Below are 19,365 nucleotides of genomic sequence, written 5' to 3'. Positions count from 1 at the left end.
TTTTGTGTAGCTTATAATTCTATCCCACAACTAATCACAATTAAACTTGCAATAAAGCATCCCACCAATGCACAATGCAGACGTCCAAGATGAAGCTCAATGGCAAAAAATAGTTTTGCAAGATGCTGTTTCGGTTAACGGAGTAAAGGGACGAGTTAAATTCATAGGGGAAACAAAATTTGCCAAAGGCATATGGTACGGTATTGAACTAAATAAACCATTAGGAAAGAATGATGGAAGTGTGAATGGGATCCGTTACTTCTTTATCGAAGAGAAGAAAATTGCTACAAACGGTCCCTGTTATGGTCTTTTCTGTAAGAGGAATGCGTTGCAATTGTGCAACCCAGCTAATAATGAGCCCAGTTTGCTAAAGAATGATAATACATTACACGATAAAGTTAAAGCACTCCAAGTACAATGTGAATCATTGACGTCCGAATTAGATGTAAGTGAACAACAAAAAGATCAGCTTAGAGCCGCCATTGAGAATCTAAGTATTAGTGAAAGTGATCTACTGTCTCAAACTTCAGGGTTGAATAAATTGGTGGAAGCATTGAAAGTGGAAAATGATGATATGAAAATACGTTTAGAAGAATTCGCTATATCAACAGATCTTTCAAATAATACAGTAGCACAAAATTTTGACGTAAAAAAACTATGGGACAATAACCGGCTTCTTCAAGGACTACTTGAACAAACGACGGCGTCATATAACGAAGCCATGAAAGTGCAGGAAGACTTACTCGAGGAAAACACCCAATTGCTGGAAGAAAATACAGCATTGTCCAAAAAAATATCAGATCAAACTTTAAGATTGGAACAGACTAATGTAACAATCAGCGATCTTGCCCAACAGCTTGAAGCTCAAAGTAAATCTTCAAACATTGTTGATAAGTTGACAAATGATAATATTTTACTCACAAATGATATAAAATCTTTGAAAAAGCAGATAAAGGAAGTGTGTGCAAAAGAAAAGCTTAATGAACACTTAAGATTTACTTATGAAGAACTTGAGCAGGAGTTGAACTTACAATTGAGTAACTTACAGTCTGCGTTGGAAAATAAACAAATTTTAGCAAATAATTACATTGAAGAAAATGCAAGACTAAAATCAATGTTGAAGTTATCAGAGTCACAGGCAACTGACAAATGTCAAGGCCTTGAGCTTAAAGTAAATACTTTAAATGAGGAATTATATCAGAATAAGCTGCTTAAAGAATTTTACAAAGTGTGTGAACCATTTGCACAGCCACATCTGGGGGTTCTTTCTTCTCAATTACAATATTTAGCCGACGTAATGGAAGGCGAAAACGCTGCATGTTCTTCTTTCATGGTTATCCAGAATTATACGGTTTTGAAAATATTAAGTTGTATTTGTCACGCACTACACACTTATTCGATGAAGAAAGCGCCGACATGCCTAGAAACTACGGCGCAGGACTTTGAATTCAATAATATTCAAATTTCTATGTGGCTGAGCGAGTTTTTGCAACGAAGATTTTCTTCAAAACAAGAAATCGCCTCTTCTATCTGCAAGTTTCTAAAAGAAAACGAATTTCTAGATAAAGACGTTACTTTGATACTAAGAATACTTCATCCAATATTTGAAACTATTATTCCGAAGCTGTTGGCAGCTTTCAAAGGCAGCAATGACATAAGTAACGAGGATGTGCTGTTCTTTATTAGTTCGCTCTATGAGACGTCGTTTTCAGTCACTGCCAAGATTGGCGAACTTATTGAGGAGCAAGAAGTCTTGAAACAAAATAAAAATCTACTTCTAAACCCTGCTTGCAATTCGACTTTGTCCTCTATTTTAGAGACATTTTTTTCGAATCCAGTTTTTTTGCAACAAGAATCTAGTTGCCAGCATTCTTTAGAAATGCTAAAATATTATTTTTTGGAAGTAGAGAGTTTCTTGGAGAGTAAAATCATATTCACAGAATATGCTAGTCAAACGTCAGTTAGTTCCGAAAGTGTCCAAAAAAGTGGGGAAGATGAATTTCTAACGCTACCCCTGAGTGATCACTTCAGTGAAGAGAATAGTCATCTTAAAGAAATATTGCTTCAAAAGCAAAATAACTTGACTGAATTGCAAACGAAAATCAAAATCATTTCTGCAAGAGATTCGGAAAGGAAATATCTTGAAGAGAATATCAAAAGTCTACAAAAAGACCTCAACAAGAAAAAAAAGGAGATCCATTCCAAATCAGAAATGCTTCATACACTAAAAGAAGAAAATGCCAACTTACTAAGCAGTTTGAAAAATATGGAACTAGGCCTTTACCAGATAGAGAGTAATAGTAATCTAAACAGAATGCACTTATCAAGAAAAGAAGTAGACAGAATAAACTTGGTTTCTGAGATCATGGAGTTGAAAGAAACTGTAAAAAGACAAGTAAAAGATAAGAAACAGGTAGGCATTGATTTCAGCTGGCTTGACGAATTGTTGATTGTCGAAAAAAAGCAGTCATCTGAAGGGCATCTTTACCGCGGTTTGAACACCTTGGGGGGAGAGATGGCCGATTTTGTTAATAATTCACGGATTATAGATCTAGGCTTTTATGAATCGTTTAAAGAGAACGAATTATTGAATGAAATAGACGACTCTTACGTCACCTATTTGAAACACAAGAGGAAAAATATACTATTTAAATTCCAAAATACTGTTACATATGGCGAATAACTTCTCAAGTCTATAACATGCAGATAAAATAAGTCAATTGGCATATGTGTATATACCAAGACTTTCCCTTGTGCAATCCCTAAATTCTTTTTGCTTCCACTTGCTCCTTACATTTTGTTTTCTTGGGCCATTTGGGAGCTAGATCAATTTCATCTCTTGGGTACAACCATTCTAGAAGAAAAAAAAGCATGTACTCTACAATACCACATAATAAATAGAGGTGCTTGGCCCAAATTCCGTTTCTTTTGTAAAGATTTGCCACCATTTTCATCCAATCCTTATTATCTGCGGGCGAAGTAGAAGAGATATCAGTGTATATGCTGACTGTCCTTTTGGCGACATCCATCCAGTCGTACATTTTAGAAACGCTATCATGAAAAGAAGATGTATCTAAAGTCTTGCTTCTTATAATGTTAATCGCCTTATTTGTTGCCTGGACAAGATCGGAAACAGATGTCTGTTCGGCATAAACCGTCATCTCATTTGGTAAAACTTCGGGAATTCCTCCGACTTGGGTCGTTACAATCAGCAAATTGCAGGATGCAGCCTCTACTAAAATTGTGCCAAACGCCTCCGTCAAACTAGCGTGTAAATATATATCACCCTGACACAGTACATCTCTCACTTTCTCATGTGGAACAGACCCCAAAAGCTGTACACGTCTTTGTAGTCTATAACTTTCGATCATTTGTTGAAAATCAATAAACTTTGGGCCATCACCGGCAACTATAAATTCCACATCTTCATGTGAGGAGCAAACTTTCGGAATTATGCGAGTAAGTAAATCGGACCCCTTGTTTGGAAAGAGTCTACCAATAACCACGATCACTATCTTATCCTTACCTTGTCTTCTCTCGCTATGAATGGGGTCTCTTGGCTTGAAATCTTCACTGACTACCGCATTAGGAATTACCGAAATTATATCCGGTTTTAATTCTGTTCTGACGATCATATTCTCTTTGCATGTGTTGGAGACACATATAACTCTGTCTATATTTGTCAAAGAAAAAGTCAGTAGTTTGTTCACCCAAATCGAGGTCAAATTATTGAAACCGTAGAGTGAGTGGTCTGTGAATACAGTTCTCAATCCCATAGTATTAGCGTGAAGAATTCCCTCATGAGCGAAAGTGGAAGCACTGCCATGGGAATGAACGATTTGGATCTGCTCTCTGAGAAGAATATTCCTAATTATTGGGAATGTTGAAAAAACAGTCGGAAAGGTCGTCTCTCTAAAAATCACAAAAAATGGTACGTGATAGACCTTCAAACCATTTGTAAGATGCCGTACGCCAACCCGATCTTTGTAAGCGTGTGTTATAATAATCACAGAGTGACCCAAATCTATTAGCTTCTGCGACAAGTGATATATATGAAACTCCACCCCACCTAATTGTGGATAAAAAAAGTCGCATAGCATCCTACTTTTATCGTTTTAATTCTCAACGTCATTGGTTAGTATCGTCAATGGAAGATTTTTTTCTGATGTTTCTATAACATCTGTTTAAAGTGCATAACCATAAACATACGCTATATTAAAGGCCATTGTTCCGTCCGAATGCTGTCTTGATTAGTTGACGTGAAATTTCGTATTTATCGAGATCTTATGAAGCCACCGGCATCGGTTATTTTCAAAGCAGGTTGATGAAATTCTCTAGCTCGACGGTCCTCGGGTTACAAGCGAAAAATCAAACGATGAGATTATTTAATGGAATATAGACCCTGAAGTTTTCTCGAATTATCACTAAAGTAGTAATTAAGTTGAATAGAGTAAACTGATATATGTCTATACAAAGGATATGGTGAACACTAGAGGCTACACGGCTGTTCCGAATGCTGAGCGGCCAACTAGTAACTCACAAGAGGAGCTGAACGCAGAGGGATTTGAGCCGGAAATGGGAATGCCGTCAGAACCCCCTGTATATGTAGAAGAGATGGGAGTGGAAGAACCTGAAGCACCAGAACTCTTTAGTGAGAAAGTTTTACGCTTTAGAATATGTTTTGAAAAGAATGTGGTGATTCCAGTGAAGGAAAAAGTTGTGGATCCATTAGCGCAAATAATCTCTCTGGCGTCTGAAAAGTTTGATCTCTTTTTGAGTAAGATAGGTAATGTCATGGTAATGAGAAGGATATTTTACATTTTATTAATGTCCATCGTAGCAGCTTTGATCATTGCCACTGATACGCTACCGAATGGGAAAGCTCGAGGTTCGAATGGAACATTTTCAGACCACGACCTCCTTCTACAATATGCCAAGAAGTCGATAGACCTTTCAAAGATAGAAAGGGACTTGGAATATATCAGCAGCATGCCTCACATGTCGGGAACAAGTGGTGATGCTGCTATTCGACATTATATCAAAGAATCCTTTGAAAAAAATGGTATAAGGCTGGCTGGAGAAGAGGAGTTCATGGCGTATTCAAATTTTCCAGGAAACGCTTCACTACACGTGTATCCAAAAGGTGATATTGAGGGATTTGATATTCAATTAAACGAGGAGAACTTTAGCCCAATGAGCCGCAATGGTGAATTCAGAAACACAGCAGTAATTTATGGTAACGAAGCATCATTGGAAGATATGGTTTCTTTGAAAGACCAAGGCCTTTTAGATGATGACTTTATCTTATTACTACATTACGGAGACTATGTTTTCCAGCAAATGTTGACTGCGCAAAAATACGGAGCTAAGGCGGTTATCTTCATTACTAAACCTTATAAAGATAATAAAAATGTGGTACAAACGAGATCAGTCGCGCTACCTCAAAATGGCACCGGTGACGCACTTACGCCTGATTGGGAAGGGTCCATGAGGGACCCTATTAACGCTGCCGAATCCGAATATCTACCCAAAATTCCATCGATACCGATATCTACGAATCAAGCGGAACAAATACTTGCTACATTATCAGAAACTGGCGTGAAGTTCCCAAACAATATATTTAGTGGGTCAAGCGATGATTGCCGGCTTGATTTGGTGGTGCAGACAGCAATCCGGGAACGACACCCGGTTCACGATATAGTTGGCAAAATTGAAGGATCAGAGCAAAGCGCCAAGGCGATTGTCATTTCCGCACCAAGGAACTCTGTTAGCTATGGCGCCACATATCCTTCTTTCGGTACTGTTGTTTTGTTATCCATAATTCAACTTTATCAAGAAATGGTCTACAAGTTTGACTGGAAGCCTTTGAGAAACATTTATTTCATCTCCTTTGGCGGCTCCGAATTTAATGAGGCGGGTGCCACAGAATTAATGGAGAAGAGGACAGAAGCATTGAAGAGTGAAATATACACTATGATCGACGTTGGTCAGATTGGTATATGGGATGACAGCAACGTTTTGGATATACAGTGTCATCCACTACTAGCGGATCTTTTCCAAAAGAATACTACAAACCGTAAATTTGATGTTAAAGTGGATAACATTCATCAATTTGGTGATTGGACACCGTATTTGGCGCGAGGAATGCCAGTAGCAATTATTTCATCGCCGCATGTTATGAACAGAGAGCTTCCAATAGGTACAGTGCAAGACAAATTCGGTGCGATCAAAGATATACTAGAAGATAAAAAAAAGGGAGAAATGCTCCGTGAAATAATGCTATATCTTGTCGAAAGATCGCTTGAGCTTGTCGATGATCCATTCATTCCATTTAGCATATCAAGCTACGTAGATTTTCTTTCAAATACCCTGCAGGACCTTCAGAGAGAATGTTCCGATACCGTAAGCTTTGACGAAGTGTTTTCTGGTGCAACGTTATGGAGAAACACCAAATCGCAGTTCGAAAAATGGAAGAGAGAATGGACCGACCTCATGTATGGGGGCGGCACATACATAGAACCCACCATTATTGCCATCAACCGTTGGACATGGAACTACCTCCTTTCCGGCATTGGGGTTGCGCAATGTTTAGAGGACGGGTTAGCAGAAAGAGCTTTTTACAAGAACGTTATTTTTGGACCCAAACTCCACGTCGAGAAAGACGATCCCGTTCGCTCATGGACTTTTCCCGAAATCAGAGACTCCATTGCAAACAAGGACTGGAGTTCTGTGCAAGCCCAACTCAATACTCTGGGCTCAATTTTACAGAACACGGCTCATTATTTCCTTGAAAATAAGAACCTCCATGGAATAAATACAAATGAATTCTAATTAAGGAAGATAAGAAAAAGTTACATAGCGATTTACGCAGACGATATACTTTAGTAAATATACCATGTATTCCTATAATTTGATGGATTTTTTTTTTGCCTTGAAAGAATACGTGTGGCAAATTAGACTTGAAGTTATAGACTTAACATCGAGCTTGGCGAAGACAGAGGTTTTGTCTCTGCGAGGCATTCTGAATAGCCGATCGGGACATCATCGCGGGGAAGTGTTTACCTAGGTAGTTTCTTGGAGAAGAAAATGTAATAAGGTGTCATCAGCAGGCGGCATATCAACAGCCATGTCAGAGAATATCGCGCGAATTTCTTTTTATCTTTATCACTTATCTACTTATCTCCAGCCCCTTAAATAACCTTCGAGGTTAGTGGGTGGAACTCCATGTGTCCGTCAAACCGGATTTTTTCAGGGAAAAGAGCGGTGAGTGGGACAGTTCATTTTTTACCCCGGTAATATGATGTGTATTATGCGTAAATATAGAGCCATTGTAATATTAGCGCCACGCGTACCACGTTTTTCATGAGCTTAGAAGAAAGCGGAAAAGCCACAAAACTATGCAATATGCTCAATTTCATACATACCCTTAGACAATGACCTCGATGTTAAAATATCGCGAAGTCTTAAAGTGTGTCAGCCTCTCCTCAATTGCTTGTTTTTTTCTTTTTGTAAAGCCGACATATCCTATTTCCACGCATATATGCTTTGACTTGTAGCCGCCAGATCGTCAAGATACTTGAACCATATTTGCCTTGAAATTACCTCAGCATCAGCAGAAATCAAGCCTACGCCTTTTGGTCATAGCAAACGGGAGTGAGAAGAAAAAGGCGAGAGCTATCAACCACACTCCGTAAACAAGTATCTGACGGCGGCGCAAGAGTAATACTGGCGGGGCCCCTAAAAAACCACGTTTCATTACCACTTTAGGCGCCAAGCCAACACTTTTGTTATCGAGTGCACATGCGAGAAAGCGAGCGGAATCAAAGTGAGCAAATATGGTCGAAATAACATGCCTAAAGACAGGCTTTGCCCCCCGTACTACAAAGCAAAGCACGCGTGTCTCTGTTTGAATGTTTTCTAATGTGTCTTAGCAAGTTGACCGTTAGCGGCAACGGAGAAAAGAAGGGTTTCCGACATTTTTTTTCTCGCCCTGTGCAGTGCCTGCGAGTTTTGTGCGCGTTTCGAAGCCTCTAGTTGCTCTGACCTAGTTCACACCAGAGGCAAACACTGCCCCGTGCTGTTTCACAGCGGCAAATGCACCCAGAGTCGGCATTGCCCTAACAAAGAATCTCAACCATTTCTCAAACACAAGAGAGCCACAGCCCTCTGAGGCTCAAAAAAAGGAAAGCGACAAAAGAAAAACTGTCACTTTCGGGATGCTGAGTGGCCCGCAACATCTTCTGAGTGGCTCACAGGCTCGTAGAAGTATACATCCCTGATCGTGCTCGGTTTTTCTGTCAAACCGTCCTGATAATGACCGCAGGCTGCGCGTAACGGGCAATTCAAAGAGACACAAAAACAGTCCCACGACGATTATTACCGTGTGATATTTGTGATTGGCTAGATAAGGAAACCTTATCCGGTTGCGCACGCATTGCTTCTTTCTTCGGATTCAAACTCCATTCTGCTGGAACGGGTCATTCTGTCATTTTACGTCTTTGAATTCTAGTTTTCTGTTGAACCTTAATTAATTTATGCACATCAAGTTGTAATTTGTTTTTCCCTCTGTTAATTATTTTTTTGTCTTTTTGTTTTTTGAAAAGAGTATATATTAATATTATTTTTCTATGACTAATCTTCTCGCGTCCGGTGCTTTCTTGTCGCCTTCTGTTTTTGTTAATTGTTAAACTCATGGTATATTGTCAAATAAATCATCAGCACGATTAGTCGATATCCTTATTCTTGAACGATATCACGGTTATCCACGCTGCAGATTGCTACTTGCCGAGCCCCTACTTTTTTATGCCAACAAAATAAAGGCTAGTTACGTTTTAAGATGAATTATAACTGCGAAATACAGAACAGAAACAGTGATAGTGTTGACAATCAGGTCAGTTTGCCCCCTATTCAAGTTCTGTTCAACTCTATAGAAGGACGGAGTGTGCCCAAGCTAGCCTTTTCAAATACAGAATATGCACACAATAAGCTACGGTCCAGTAGTGTCGAAGAACAAACCTATCCCGCGCCTGTGCTATTGCCGCAGCTTCCGGTCTCGTATCCCGCACTCAATCCCGGTGTCAAGACCAACGCTATTTCCACTACTGCAACTCCTACTACGCAATTCCCACTTGAGGGTAGAAACGAATCAGAAGCGGTGTTGGAGAATGTAAAGCCGTGCTACAAATCTGCTCCAATCTACGAAATAATCAATAAGGAAACGGATATGCTCACACAGGTCAAGAGGTCAATTCCAGATTTTGAAGATTCTAAGTCGAAGAGAAAGCAGAATTCGGGCAGAAGGTCCAATCTACCAAAAGAAACGGTGCAAATATTGAATACCTGGTTGCTAAACCATCTGAATAATCCCTACCCTACACAACAAGAAAAGAGGGAATTGCTTATCAAAACCGGGCTGACCAAAATTCAACTGTCCAATTGGTTCATAAATGTGAGGAGAAGGAAAATATTCAGTGATTATTATACCCTAGTAAACTCGTTCCCTAATGACAATGCTAACAATACCCCAATGGAACAAGCACAGAATGCTTCAGTATACCATAACACATTAACAGCTGCAAATAACACCACATACGATGCCACGTCAACCTGTTCTACTGATTATGAATTATCCAAGAGATTTGCTCATGCCCCAGTTACGCGGCGTAAGAAATTGATCGATAGGTTGGAAGAATTGAAGAAGCTGTCCAACCCCGATATGAATTGATCACCCGTCGATGCATTACTTAAATATTCATATAATTATATATTTACTACCATTTCCATTTTATCGTTACCACAAATATAGTATCATCATATCATCAACATGTTACATACACCATCGTTACAAATGATTGATTTTTTTGGCCCAATATAACAATAGAAATAGCAGTGTGACGGTCAGCTTTCAAGAAAAAAATTTAACGTGTAAGTGAACCCGTTTTGAATGAATCTTCATTAATCTTATTGGGGGATGTAGTTATCGTCTTCCCTTTCTTCATCGAAACCGGGTCTGAAAGTACCCATTGCATCAGGAGGAGGAATATAATCATTAGTATTAGATTGTGAATTACTGCTGTTATCGAATCTGGAATGTGGTACACCAACACGCTCTGCAAATGGAATAGCAAACCCACCTCTGGAGGCATCAAAATCAAATCTTAACTCGTCACTGACTTGGCCACCGCTCTTACCACGGCCAAATTGTCTACCATCTTCAAAACCAGGATCCAAATCAATGGTGATTGTCTTTTCGTCTAACTTTGTATCGGACAAATATTTTAATGCATTCAATGCCTCATCCGGACAACTATATATAATAAAACAAAAGCCACATGGCGTAAACTTGAAACGATCTAAACCCATAATTATTCTTTTTATTGTACCACATTTACTGAATAACTCGTAAATTTGCTCCTCTGATGTGTAAAATGAAAGATTTCCTGCATAAATGGTGGAGGATTTCATCGACTCACGCAGTTCTTGCAACCCATTGGGGTTTCTTCTCGCCTTACGCAGTAGATATTTTGATGGGGTATCTAGACGTTTGGTTGAGTGATCATATTTGACTTCGTCAAATTCTTCCAAAGACATCTTTTTTTACTTGCCTAGCTTATAATATATTATTGATATCTACCCTCTATGTACGGTATGTGCTACTTATTATATTGTCTTCATCGAAGTTCCTGTTTTGCGGTTCATGTATAATAATTTTCTTGGAAAAACACAAAAAGTATCACATACGGGTAACAACTTGTCAGATAGATAGGCGGTTTTTTCGAATTGTCGAAACGACAACAAATTAACGATGGCTGCAGTTCAATTTCCAAGGGATGTATGGGCATATAATTATGTATATTGTTGGAACATGTTGGAACAATAATCAACTATCCATCAATTACTAGTACAGCTGATTAATACATTCAATCACGTGACTAGAAGATTATCATATACGGTGTAAAGAAGATGACAAAAATTGTCAGATCAGTGGAAGCTGAAGTGCAAGGATTGATAATGCAATAGGATCAATGAATAACGACGCATAAAATGAAGGAAGAAATAAGAATAATATTATGTAAAAGTGCAGATTCCCTTTCGTGAATTCCTCAATCCATGAGGAGAACTTCTAGTATATTCTATATACATAATTACTGACCATTAAAATCTTGTGACATTTGTTGGGATTCCATTTTTGATAAGGTTAATAATATTATGTATATAGGATATACTAGAAGTTCTCCTCATGGATTTAGGAATCCACGAAAGGGAATCAACACTTTTACATAATCTTATTCTTATTTCTTTCTTCATTTTATACGTCTTTATTCATTGATCCTATTGCATTATCAATCCTTGCACTTCAGCTTCCACTAAATTTGATGACTGTCCTGAATCTTATTTCACTGGTCTAATAATTTTTGTCATCTTCTTAACACCGTATATGATAATCTTCTAGCTACGTGATTGAATGTATTAATCAGCTGTACTAGTAATTGATGGATAGTTGATTATTGTTCCAACAATAATATTATTAACCTTACCAAAAATGGAATTCCAACAATTGTCACAAGATTTTACAGGTCAATACAAATTTAGTTAGTGATTTCTCTTTTAGGTGAGTTGTAACTTTGGTAGCAGTGACTTTTCACAGGATTGACCATTTTTACGGTTATTTTTTTGTCACGTAGCGAACTTACTTATTCAAGTATTACAGGAACTTCAAGGTCTAAACTTCACTTCTTCTTCTATGTCTATGTATCTAGTTCCGCATTGTAGTTTCCTACAATACTACTATTTATATACGTTGGTTGTTACTGCTTTGGACGGTGTGTCTACGTCTGTTTCAGATGTAGCTAGCAATTACCCTTTTAAGTAATTGCCAGTGTTTCATCTACGACATGGCTGTTACTATTAACGTAAGCTATTCAGTTTCAACCATGACATTTTTCCTAAAACACTCTCCGATATAGTGTAACGGCTATCACATCACGCTTTCACCGTGGAGACCGGGGTTCGACTCCCCGTATCGGAGATTCTTTTTAGACCAGTTTTCTATGAATCTGAACGATAACTTTGATCGTTCATAAAATAAACTTTTGATAATTAAAACTCTACTCATCATTTAGCCACAATTAAAAAAGACAACATATGTTGATCGCAAATCGAACGCGAAATTGAGTAAAACACTTATGGACATAAAAAACTATATGGTTAACAGATATAAAACGAGCCATGAATATGGCAAGAAAAAAATTGCAAAGTCAGGTTGACTAAGTCGAAATAAAAGTGAAAAAGATACTAATGGTGTAATCTCTCAGATTGAAAAAAAACTGAGGTTTGATGGATGTAGTATGAATAAATAAAAAGGCCGTAGCGATGCTTACGCTCTCTTTTTATTTAAATTTTTTTTATTCTTTAGTGCGCGCGGCTTTAACAGTTCAAAGCTACACATCATACCTGTCGTGACGCTCATCACTGCTCCCCAGTTTTGAAATTCCCCACAGTAATTGGGTGCTGAGAAGATTGTGACAAGTTTTTTTCTGGCAAAAAACTCATAGCCATCCTCCACGACCATATGCCCCCTGATTATTAAATCAAACTTAAATTTTGCACAGAAATCAAGGACATTTCTTTTTGAAAATGTGTATGAAACACCACGGTCATTTTCCGACCAATCAGGGACCTGAGGATCTGGATCACTCCACAATAGATCGGTAACTAATCCGCTTTCCGGAATATCCGTTGGTCTTGCAATTTTCTCGACCTGTTTCATATTGTGTAAATCAGGCGAAATACCTCCATGGACGCAAAAGATCTTATCTTGAATAATAGCAGCTAATGGCAAAGTGTTGAATACATCGACGAACATTTTCCATACTTTTGAACTCAATCGCCTTTTACATTCATCATAAAAACCGTACATCTTTGTAACATTAGCAGATTCATGGTTTCCCCTCAGCATAAAGAAATTGTCCCTATACTTAATCTTATAGCATAGTAACAATAGTATGGTTTCCAATGAATTTTTACCACGGTCAACATAATCACCCAAAAACAAGTAGTTAGTCTCAGATGGCACACCAGACAATTTCAAAATCCTCAAGAGGTCATTGAATTGTCCATGAACGTCACCAACAATTTTAATAGGCGCTTGCAACCGTAATAAAGTAGGTTGATTCAAAAATATTTCTCTTGCACGATAACAAATAAGTTGAATTTCCCAAGAATGGAACGGAAAGCTCCTTTTCTTGGGATTCTTCGTAATGTCTCTTGATTCACCCGCCTGGATGAGTTTTTCAATGGCAATGTCGATATCAAGACCTTCGCTTGAAGAGGTATCATGAGAATATCGTCTCAAAAATATAGGTTTCTTGCCACTTTTAGTATTAGGTACCCCAGACGTTGGAGACGAAGGAATACCGAAAGAACCTGCTCTTGCGGAAGACGGTGGTGATTTAACTCTGGATGACAGCCCCGACGATTTCAAAAATGAGGATGTTGACGAAGAAGCAGATGTAGCGGACGAGTAGTAAGAAGAAAACGAATATGAGGATGGGGAAGAATAATTTGACTCACGATAAGAGGGGGATGTCAAGATGTTATTTGAAGTAGTGGCAGTGGTGGTAGAGGATGTTCTTGCGGTATTGATCAATTTCGGAGCTGCTGTTGATGAAGACAGGGCCTCAGCCACTGAAACATCGATATCTAAGTACAAGCTCTTTAAGTTCTCATCTTTGGTGTATATTTTCTGTTTATGAGCATTTTCGCCGGAAACAGGCATATTATCATTGCTTGCCCGTTTATTGTTATTGTTTTTTGCAGCTGATGCTAAAGTGTTATTGTAATTGTTTATAGAATGTTTATTATTGAATTTCTTGATAGTAGGTAGAGACCTACTATCATCGGGGTCATTAGGTTCGTTACTGTTGAGGTCATCTGAAGGTGTAGTTAATTGTTGCTGACTAGAGTTAGAATTAGTTGAGCAATTCGGTACTGCAAAGTTATTATTCGATCTGGACGGGCTTCTTCTCATAAATAGAATATAAGTGAAGGGGAAACAATATCTAACTCAAAAGGAAAACGGACTAAAATAATAAAATAGTTTTTTTTTTGCAAAAGCAAGCTTGTAAAGGAAACGCTAAACACCTGAAATAACAAGATTAATATGAGTACTGGTCGTGACCGATTATCTTTATACTCCGTGAAGAATGCTTGCCAAAAAACTGCTAATTAACAGGTGCGTATGAAGCGTGTTTTCAACCACCGTTTTAATAGATACGAAATCGAGTAAAATCGCTAAATTTGCGGTGGCTGCATTCAACGTTTTTTCCTTTTTGTTTTAAGAGATTATCATTCACTACGTACAGTATCCGGGTTATATGCATACGCCTCCTTTAATCGTATAGAAGTACAAGTCTGTATATGCATGTTTTACTATAACGTGTTAAACATAACGTACGTTTTCTAATAATGTGCTCCAGCGCATTCACATACGAATTCATATTCGTGCAGGCTTTTGAGTTCTGTTAAATAAATTTGGTTCTTCCCTTGGTCTGTTTTATCACCTTTGTTGTGGCTGTGTGTGCATGTAGCCAACATTCTCCATTCTGCGATTCACCGCTCTTGTAGTTGGTTGCAGAGAATTAATCACACGCTGGTGATGCAATGTGGTACTAGAACCCATTGGACCCCTTAGTAAGCTACGCGCATTCTGTGAAACGTTGTGGTTCACGGTGTGGCTTGTACTCGGCGTTCTATTTTTGTTAATTGGGTTGACGTCTTTGTTGAATAAGTAACTTTCGTTTTTCCATATGTTCGACAATACTGATTGGACTTTTGCATTTGCAAGATGTGGATAAAGGTCATCAAACTTCTTGTCGTAATTAGCAAAAAGTGAATCATCCCCATCCTTGTGATCTGATGTACCATTGGAATGAGCGATCGATTGTCCATCGTTCTGGCTTTTTTTCTTTATTTTGTTTGCGTTCCCTGCAATTGTAGGCTCCACTCTTAACAATGCTTCATCTAATGGGTTGTAGAATCTTTTCACGTTAGAATATTCATGAGATATTCTTTCAAACTCCCTTTTCGCATCGATATTTCCTGCCATAAAAATCGAATCACTACCGCCGTTTTGTGAGCTTAAATCCATGATGGAGTTTTCTCTCTGCAGCCATAGTTTTCTTTGCGTTCTTGATTCTGCATCAATGCCATCAGATTTAAGGAACTGGGCAAAACTATTAAATTTGGCACCAAAGTTAGGTGGACCGTCTATGTTACCGCTGACATTCGTATTCGTAACAGAATGTTCATTGGATAATGGAGAGTTTGGAGCTGCTGCGTTTTTGCCAGCATCACTAGACCTTAAAAGCAAATTCTGGTTACTTTTTTTATGGAAAATACTATTAATTCTTGATGAGCCATGAAAACTTTCGGGAGCAGCCCTTCTTAAATTATTTGTCAAGCTTGATATAGAGGTCGAAAAACTATGCTGAGGGACATTATTATCTTTACTATTGATGCTAGTGGCAGTGGGAAAAGCATTATTAGGGTTAGGTATACTTTGGCCAAGTTTAGATCGGCAAACATTTTTCGTGTCATTAGCTAATTTATCATTGTCTAGGTCGTTAAAGGTACCATTTGAGGTCATGTGTGCTCCTGAACTGTGAATTTCCTTCTCAAGTGAGTTTTGGATGGATGATGAATTTTCAAATCTACGCTCAACTCCAGTCGATTGAGAAAGTATCACATTAGGCGCGTAATTTTCCAACAAATTATGCCCTTCAATATCCTCAGTGTTATTGTCACTGGAAGGAATATTGCCGGGTTTTATAAGATCTTCTTCTTTGTTAAGTAGTTTGTGTTGTTTCGAACTTTGTCTTCTCAAGGACATAAAACTTGAATCGCTTTTTCTTGAAGAATTACTTCTGGGAGCATCAATGTGGTCTTCTTGATCAAATCGTTCATCTGAATGGCTCGGTTTTTGATTGCTTTTATGTGCAGCGAGTGTGTTACCGATGTCAAGAATTTTTTCCTCATTTTCATTATATGGTTCACGTGAGATATTATCGTCTGCTTTCATTGATGAAACGTTCAATTTTTGAGAGTGGCCAGATTCGCCATCAACGTCAGCTTCTTCCACTGTATTTGACGATTCCTCTTCATCGATTTCATTTAATTTTGTTTCCGTTGAACTTGTTGATGAGTCTCCAGCATTTTGGTGTTCCGTAGATCTGCTTGATTCTCTAAAATAATCATCAGATGATAAACGAGGCAGCAGTAGGGATACAGCTTTACAGTTTTTACTTTCATCACTGGGAGATTTATCTTCTTCTTGTTCCTCAATTGGATCTGGTGACTGTGATTTATTATAAACTAAATTTGGTACGTTTTCTTCTGTTTCAGGCATAATATGTTTAGTACTTATTCTATCATTATCTACCTTCGCATTCTCTGTATCATCTTCGGAAAAGCATTCCACCTCTTCATCTGTAGTAGATCCACTATCGTTGAATTTTTGGGCATCTCGAAGACTCAGAACAGATTGTGTACTTTTACTTCTTCGTGGTTTTAAGCCAAAACCACCGCTCCCGGAATTAGAATGACTACTGCTCTTCGGGCTAAGCAGTGTACTATGCACAGGACTATGAAAGGAAGCTGATCTTCTCCCTTGGTTGGACTTTACTCTTGTCAAAGCTGTCATATTCAGTCCACTAATTGTCCGCTTTCTGAAAAGAGCATCAGAACTCTTACATTTTTGAGAAATGTTATGCTTATTAAAATAATCACCATCCAGCGTGCCGTCATGAGTTAAAACTCTACGCAAACCTTTAAAACTTGCGTTACTCTTGGCTCTTGATCTAGTCGAAAATTGTCTAAAGGGCTTGGACTGGTGTGATACGGTTGATGTATTAGGAGATGTTGTGTCTGCGTCCGATTTTAAAGTTCTTCCTCTATGCGCCATATCTGCAGTTAATCAGCAACGATACTTGATAAATTTGTGTATTTGAATTTTTCTGTTTCACAAGTGCGATAGGATATCTTTTGCCGAAATGAACAGTCAGGCTTCTTAATCATCGTGCTGTGTTATGTTACTCAATTCTGTTTAGTTTTTCTTTGCGGTTACCCGAGTGGGCATGACACAATTATATAAAAGAGATATCAATTGTTTGTATATTTTTATTTATATTCATACATATGAACTTGTCTTTCTCATTACAGCTGTATTTTCTTAGCTGGAAAGATGTGCAGCCATCCTGTGTTTCATTGAATGACATTAGCATTTTTCGAATATTTTTTCTCCCACAGTAGCAATTCTCTAGTCAAATCATCCATCATAGACAAACTTTCTTTATAACCGTTGTAGATGGCATCTACTTTTTCTACGAAATGTTGGTTTTCAACGAACCGTACAAATTCTTCTCGATCGGACTGATCTTCACTCAATTCCCATTGTGTTCTGGAAATGAATTCCAGAATAGCAGACACCCTTCTTCTCATTTCGTTCAATGAAGTCCTCTGTGGCGGCAATCTGGGCTTCACTGGTTTGTCCGTGCCTATATCAGCGCTTTTCCTACTTTGGTTGGCATCTAAATTTGTATTGCTTCGACGCGTTCTATTGCTCTTTCTTACTGGTTTGGAAACTCTTTTAGAACCCCTTGAAGAACTAGCTTTCCTTGAGTCATCTTCGGAAGAAGATATGGAGGTTAAAGGTAAAAGAGGTTCGCCTGTCTTTTCAGCATCCTGCACGGAACTCATTGAAGATTCCTTCTCCTGGCCAACTTCTTTCTCCACATCTTTTGATTTTTCCATCGATGATTCCTTAGATGACTCCATTGTAACCTTCAAATCCTGATTTGTTATTAAATCTGGTTTAGCTTCCGTTAGCGCAATGCCTGTTTGTAGTCTAGCATTACCGTCCTGAACGACAGCATCAGCTTCATTATTATTACCATTATTCTCGTCCAGTTCAGGATCATCTTGGTGAGATGTCCTCCTGCTTTCTTTTAAGGCTTTTTCTAGCATCCTTTGGTATTGTTTCTCTTCTCTTGCCATGAAAGTAGCCCTTTTCCTATCCTGTAACTTTTTGTCACTGTCCCCAGCGTCCAGGGAATTATGATCTGTGGAGATATCATCCGTTGAATTCCTTCTCCTTCTTCTACCTGATCTTGAATTGACGTCTTTAGCTAAAGCTAAACTTGAAGACTCATCTTCGTCTACTTCATCTTCTTCATCACCGATATCATCGATGTTGTCGTCAGTATTACTGGTATTCTTGAGGCTCTTCTCCACCTCATTGGTATTCTCAGGGTTACCTGAAACAGCATTTCGTGCCCTTCTTCTTGATTGTCTTTTCTTTTCCTGAACAGGCTTATAAATTGACCTGGGTTCACCAGTGTCTGTAGTGAAGAGCTGGTGTAGTTCCGATCTGCACTGCTCACACCAATATTTATCAGGGGCATTGTCTTGTGTGATGCTTACGCAATAGCCATGCTGCCAGGCACTACACTGTTCACATTGAATGAAAAACCCAGAGTCATCAGGGGTATCGAGCTCACCACATATACACCGAGTTTCACCTTCTTCATCTTCCCCTTCCCCATCTTCATCTTCCATGTGGGCACCTTCATGTTTTACGCTGTCCTCCCGTACGCTTTCAAGCAAATCTGTTGTTGATGTTGTTGTGATATCCGCGGGTTGATCAGCTGCGGTGGTATTTACTTTCTCCATACCTTCGTTTTCTGTTACGGAGTGTGTGGGTACTACTGTTGTTGTTTCCATCTGATCTTTCAGTTTCCTATATGTTTATATTATTCTGTAGTAATGTCACGCAAAGTAGACAGTCAAGGATGCACACTAATAATAGTCTCTGATGCCAAGTTTGTACCCCTCGTAAACATGCAACTAAATAAATTTTGTAAAAAAAACCAAGAGAAACCAAGAAGAGAAGGAAAACGCTATTTTCCCCATGCAGTGAAAAATCACCAATTGGAAACTGAAAACTGGAAATGCAACTGATTGTATGTGCGGTTTACCTAATTTACCCATAGCGGAGAAATTTTTCAAAACTAAATTGATTAGGCTTAAGCTTGTTTTCAACATGCTCCGTCTTATTTCCGCGCGAGAGAAGGGTAATGGCGTAGACAAGTGTTCAAAAAAAAAAAATAACCGCCGAGCCCTATTTAACCATCAAGAAGTGGCAAAATTGCAGAATTTTGACTATGTGCAAAACGTTCGCTGGCAAAAGTTCATTTATTTCGAAGCCGACGGTGTTCAGAACAGGTGATAGGAAGCCTTCGTCATGGATCCATAAGGAAGGTGTACGCTCCCATCTTTTCAAAAAGACAATAACATTATTGATTTTTTCAG

General features: G+C 38.5%; 8 protein-coding genes and 1 non-coding gene across 9 annotated transcripts; 4 read left to right on the top strand and 5 right to left on the bottom strand.

Annotated features, from left to right (window-relative positions):
- Positions 1–67: 67 nt before the first annotated feature.
- NIP100 (Nip100p) lies at positions 68–2,683 on the top strand (the record flags this gene model as incomplete). The annotated part of the gene is made up of 1 exon (XM_056231675.1): positions 68–2,683. One exon carries the CDS (start codon positions 68–70, stop codon positions 2,681–2,683), a length of 2,616 nt encoding a protein of 871 aa, XP_056085470.1.
- A 79-nt stretch (positions 2,684–2,762) lies between these two features.
- On the bottom strand, positions 2,763–4,100 carry SPT14 (phosphatidylinositol N-acetylglucosaminyltransferase SPT14; the record flags this gene model as incomplete). Its single annotated transcript, XM_056231674.1, has 1 exon — positions 2,763–4,100. The coding sequence occupies one exon, from the start codon at positions 4,098–4,100 to the stop codon at positions 2,763–2,765; it is 1,338 nt and encodes a 445-aa protein (XP_056085469.1).
- Positions 4,101–4,479: 379 nt separating this feature from the next.
- TRE1 (Tre1p) lies at positions 4,480–6,831 on the top strand (the record flags this gene model as incomplete). The annotated part of the gene is made up of 1 exon (XM_056231673.1): positions 4,480–6,831. One exon carries the CDS (start codon positions 4,480–4,482, stop codon positions 6,829–6,831), a length of 2,352 nt encoding a protein of 783 aa, XP_056085468.1.
- Positions 6,832–8,836: 2,005 nt separating this feature from the next.
- On the top strand, positions 8,837–9,724 carry CUP9 (Cup9p; the record flags this gene model as incomplete). Its single annotated transcript, XM_056231672.1, has 1 exon — positions 8,837–9,724. The coding sequence occupies one exon, from the start codon at positions 8,837–8,839 to the stop codon at positions 9,722–9,724; it is 888 nt and encodes a 295-aa protein (XP_056085467.1).
- Positions 9,725–9,960: 236 nt separating this feature from the next.
- CBC2 (nuclear cap-binding protein subunit CBC2) lies at positions 9,961–10,590 on the bottom strand (the record flags this gene model as incomplete). The annotated part of the gene is made up of 1 exon (XM_056231671.1): positions 9,961–10,590. The coding sequence occupies one exon, from the start codon at positions 10,588–10,590 to the stop codon at positions 9,961–9,963; it is 630 nt and encodes a 209-aa protein (XP_056085466.1).
- Positions 10,591–11,956: 1,366 nt separating this feature from the next.
- Positions 11,957–12,028, top strand: Skdi_16.trna2E. The gene has a single exon. It is a non-coding gene; the product is annotated as a tRNA-Glu (tRNA).
- A 348-nt stretch (positions 12,029–12,376) lies between these two features.
- PPQ1 (protein-serine/threonine phosphatase) lies at positions 12,377–14,029 on the bottom strand (the record flags this gene model as incomplete). Its single annotated transcript, XM_056231669.1, has 1 exon — positions 12,377–14,029. One exon carries the CDS (start codon positions 14,027–14,029, stop codon positions 12,377–12,379), a length of 1,653 nt encoding a protein of 550 aa, XP_056085465.1.
- Positions 14,030–14,557: 528 nt separating this feature from the next.
- TCO89 (Tco89p) lies at positions 14,558–16,960 on the bottom strand (the record flags this gene model as incomplete). Its single annotated transcript, XM_056231668.1, has 1 exon — positions 14,558–16,960. One exon carries the CDS (start codon positions 16,958–16,960, stop codon positions 14,558–14,560), a length of 2,403 nt encoding a protein of 800 aa, XP_056085464.1.
- Positions 16,961–17,259: 299 nt separating this feature from the next.
- Positions 17,260–18,777, bottom strand: CTI6 (Cti6p; the record flags this gene model as incomplete). Its single annotated transcript, XM_056231667.1, has 1 exon — positions 17,260–18,777. One exon carries the CDS (start codon positions 18,775–18,777, stop codon positions 17,260–17,262), a length of 1,518 nt encoding a protein of 505 aa, XP_056085463.1.
- Positions 18,778–19,365: the final 588 nt, after the last annotated feature.

Source organism: Saccharomyces kudriavzevii, assembly GCF_947243775.1.
Source record: "Saccharomyces kudriavzevii IFO 1802 strain IFO1802 genome assembly, chromosome: 16".
Lineage (NCBI taxonomy): Eukaryota > Fungi > Ascomycota > Saccharomycetes > Saccharomycetales > Saccharomycetaceae > Saccharomyces > Saccharomyces kudriavzevii.
Note: the sequence above shows the minus strand (reverse complement) of the source record. Positions and strands in the feature narration are given on the sequence as shown.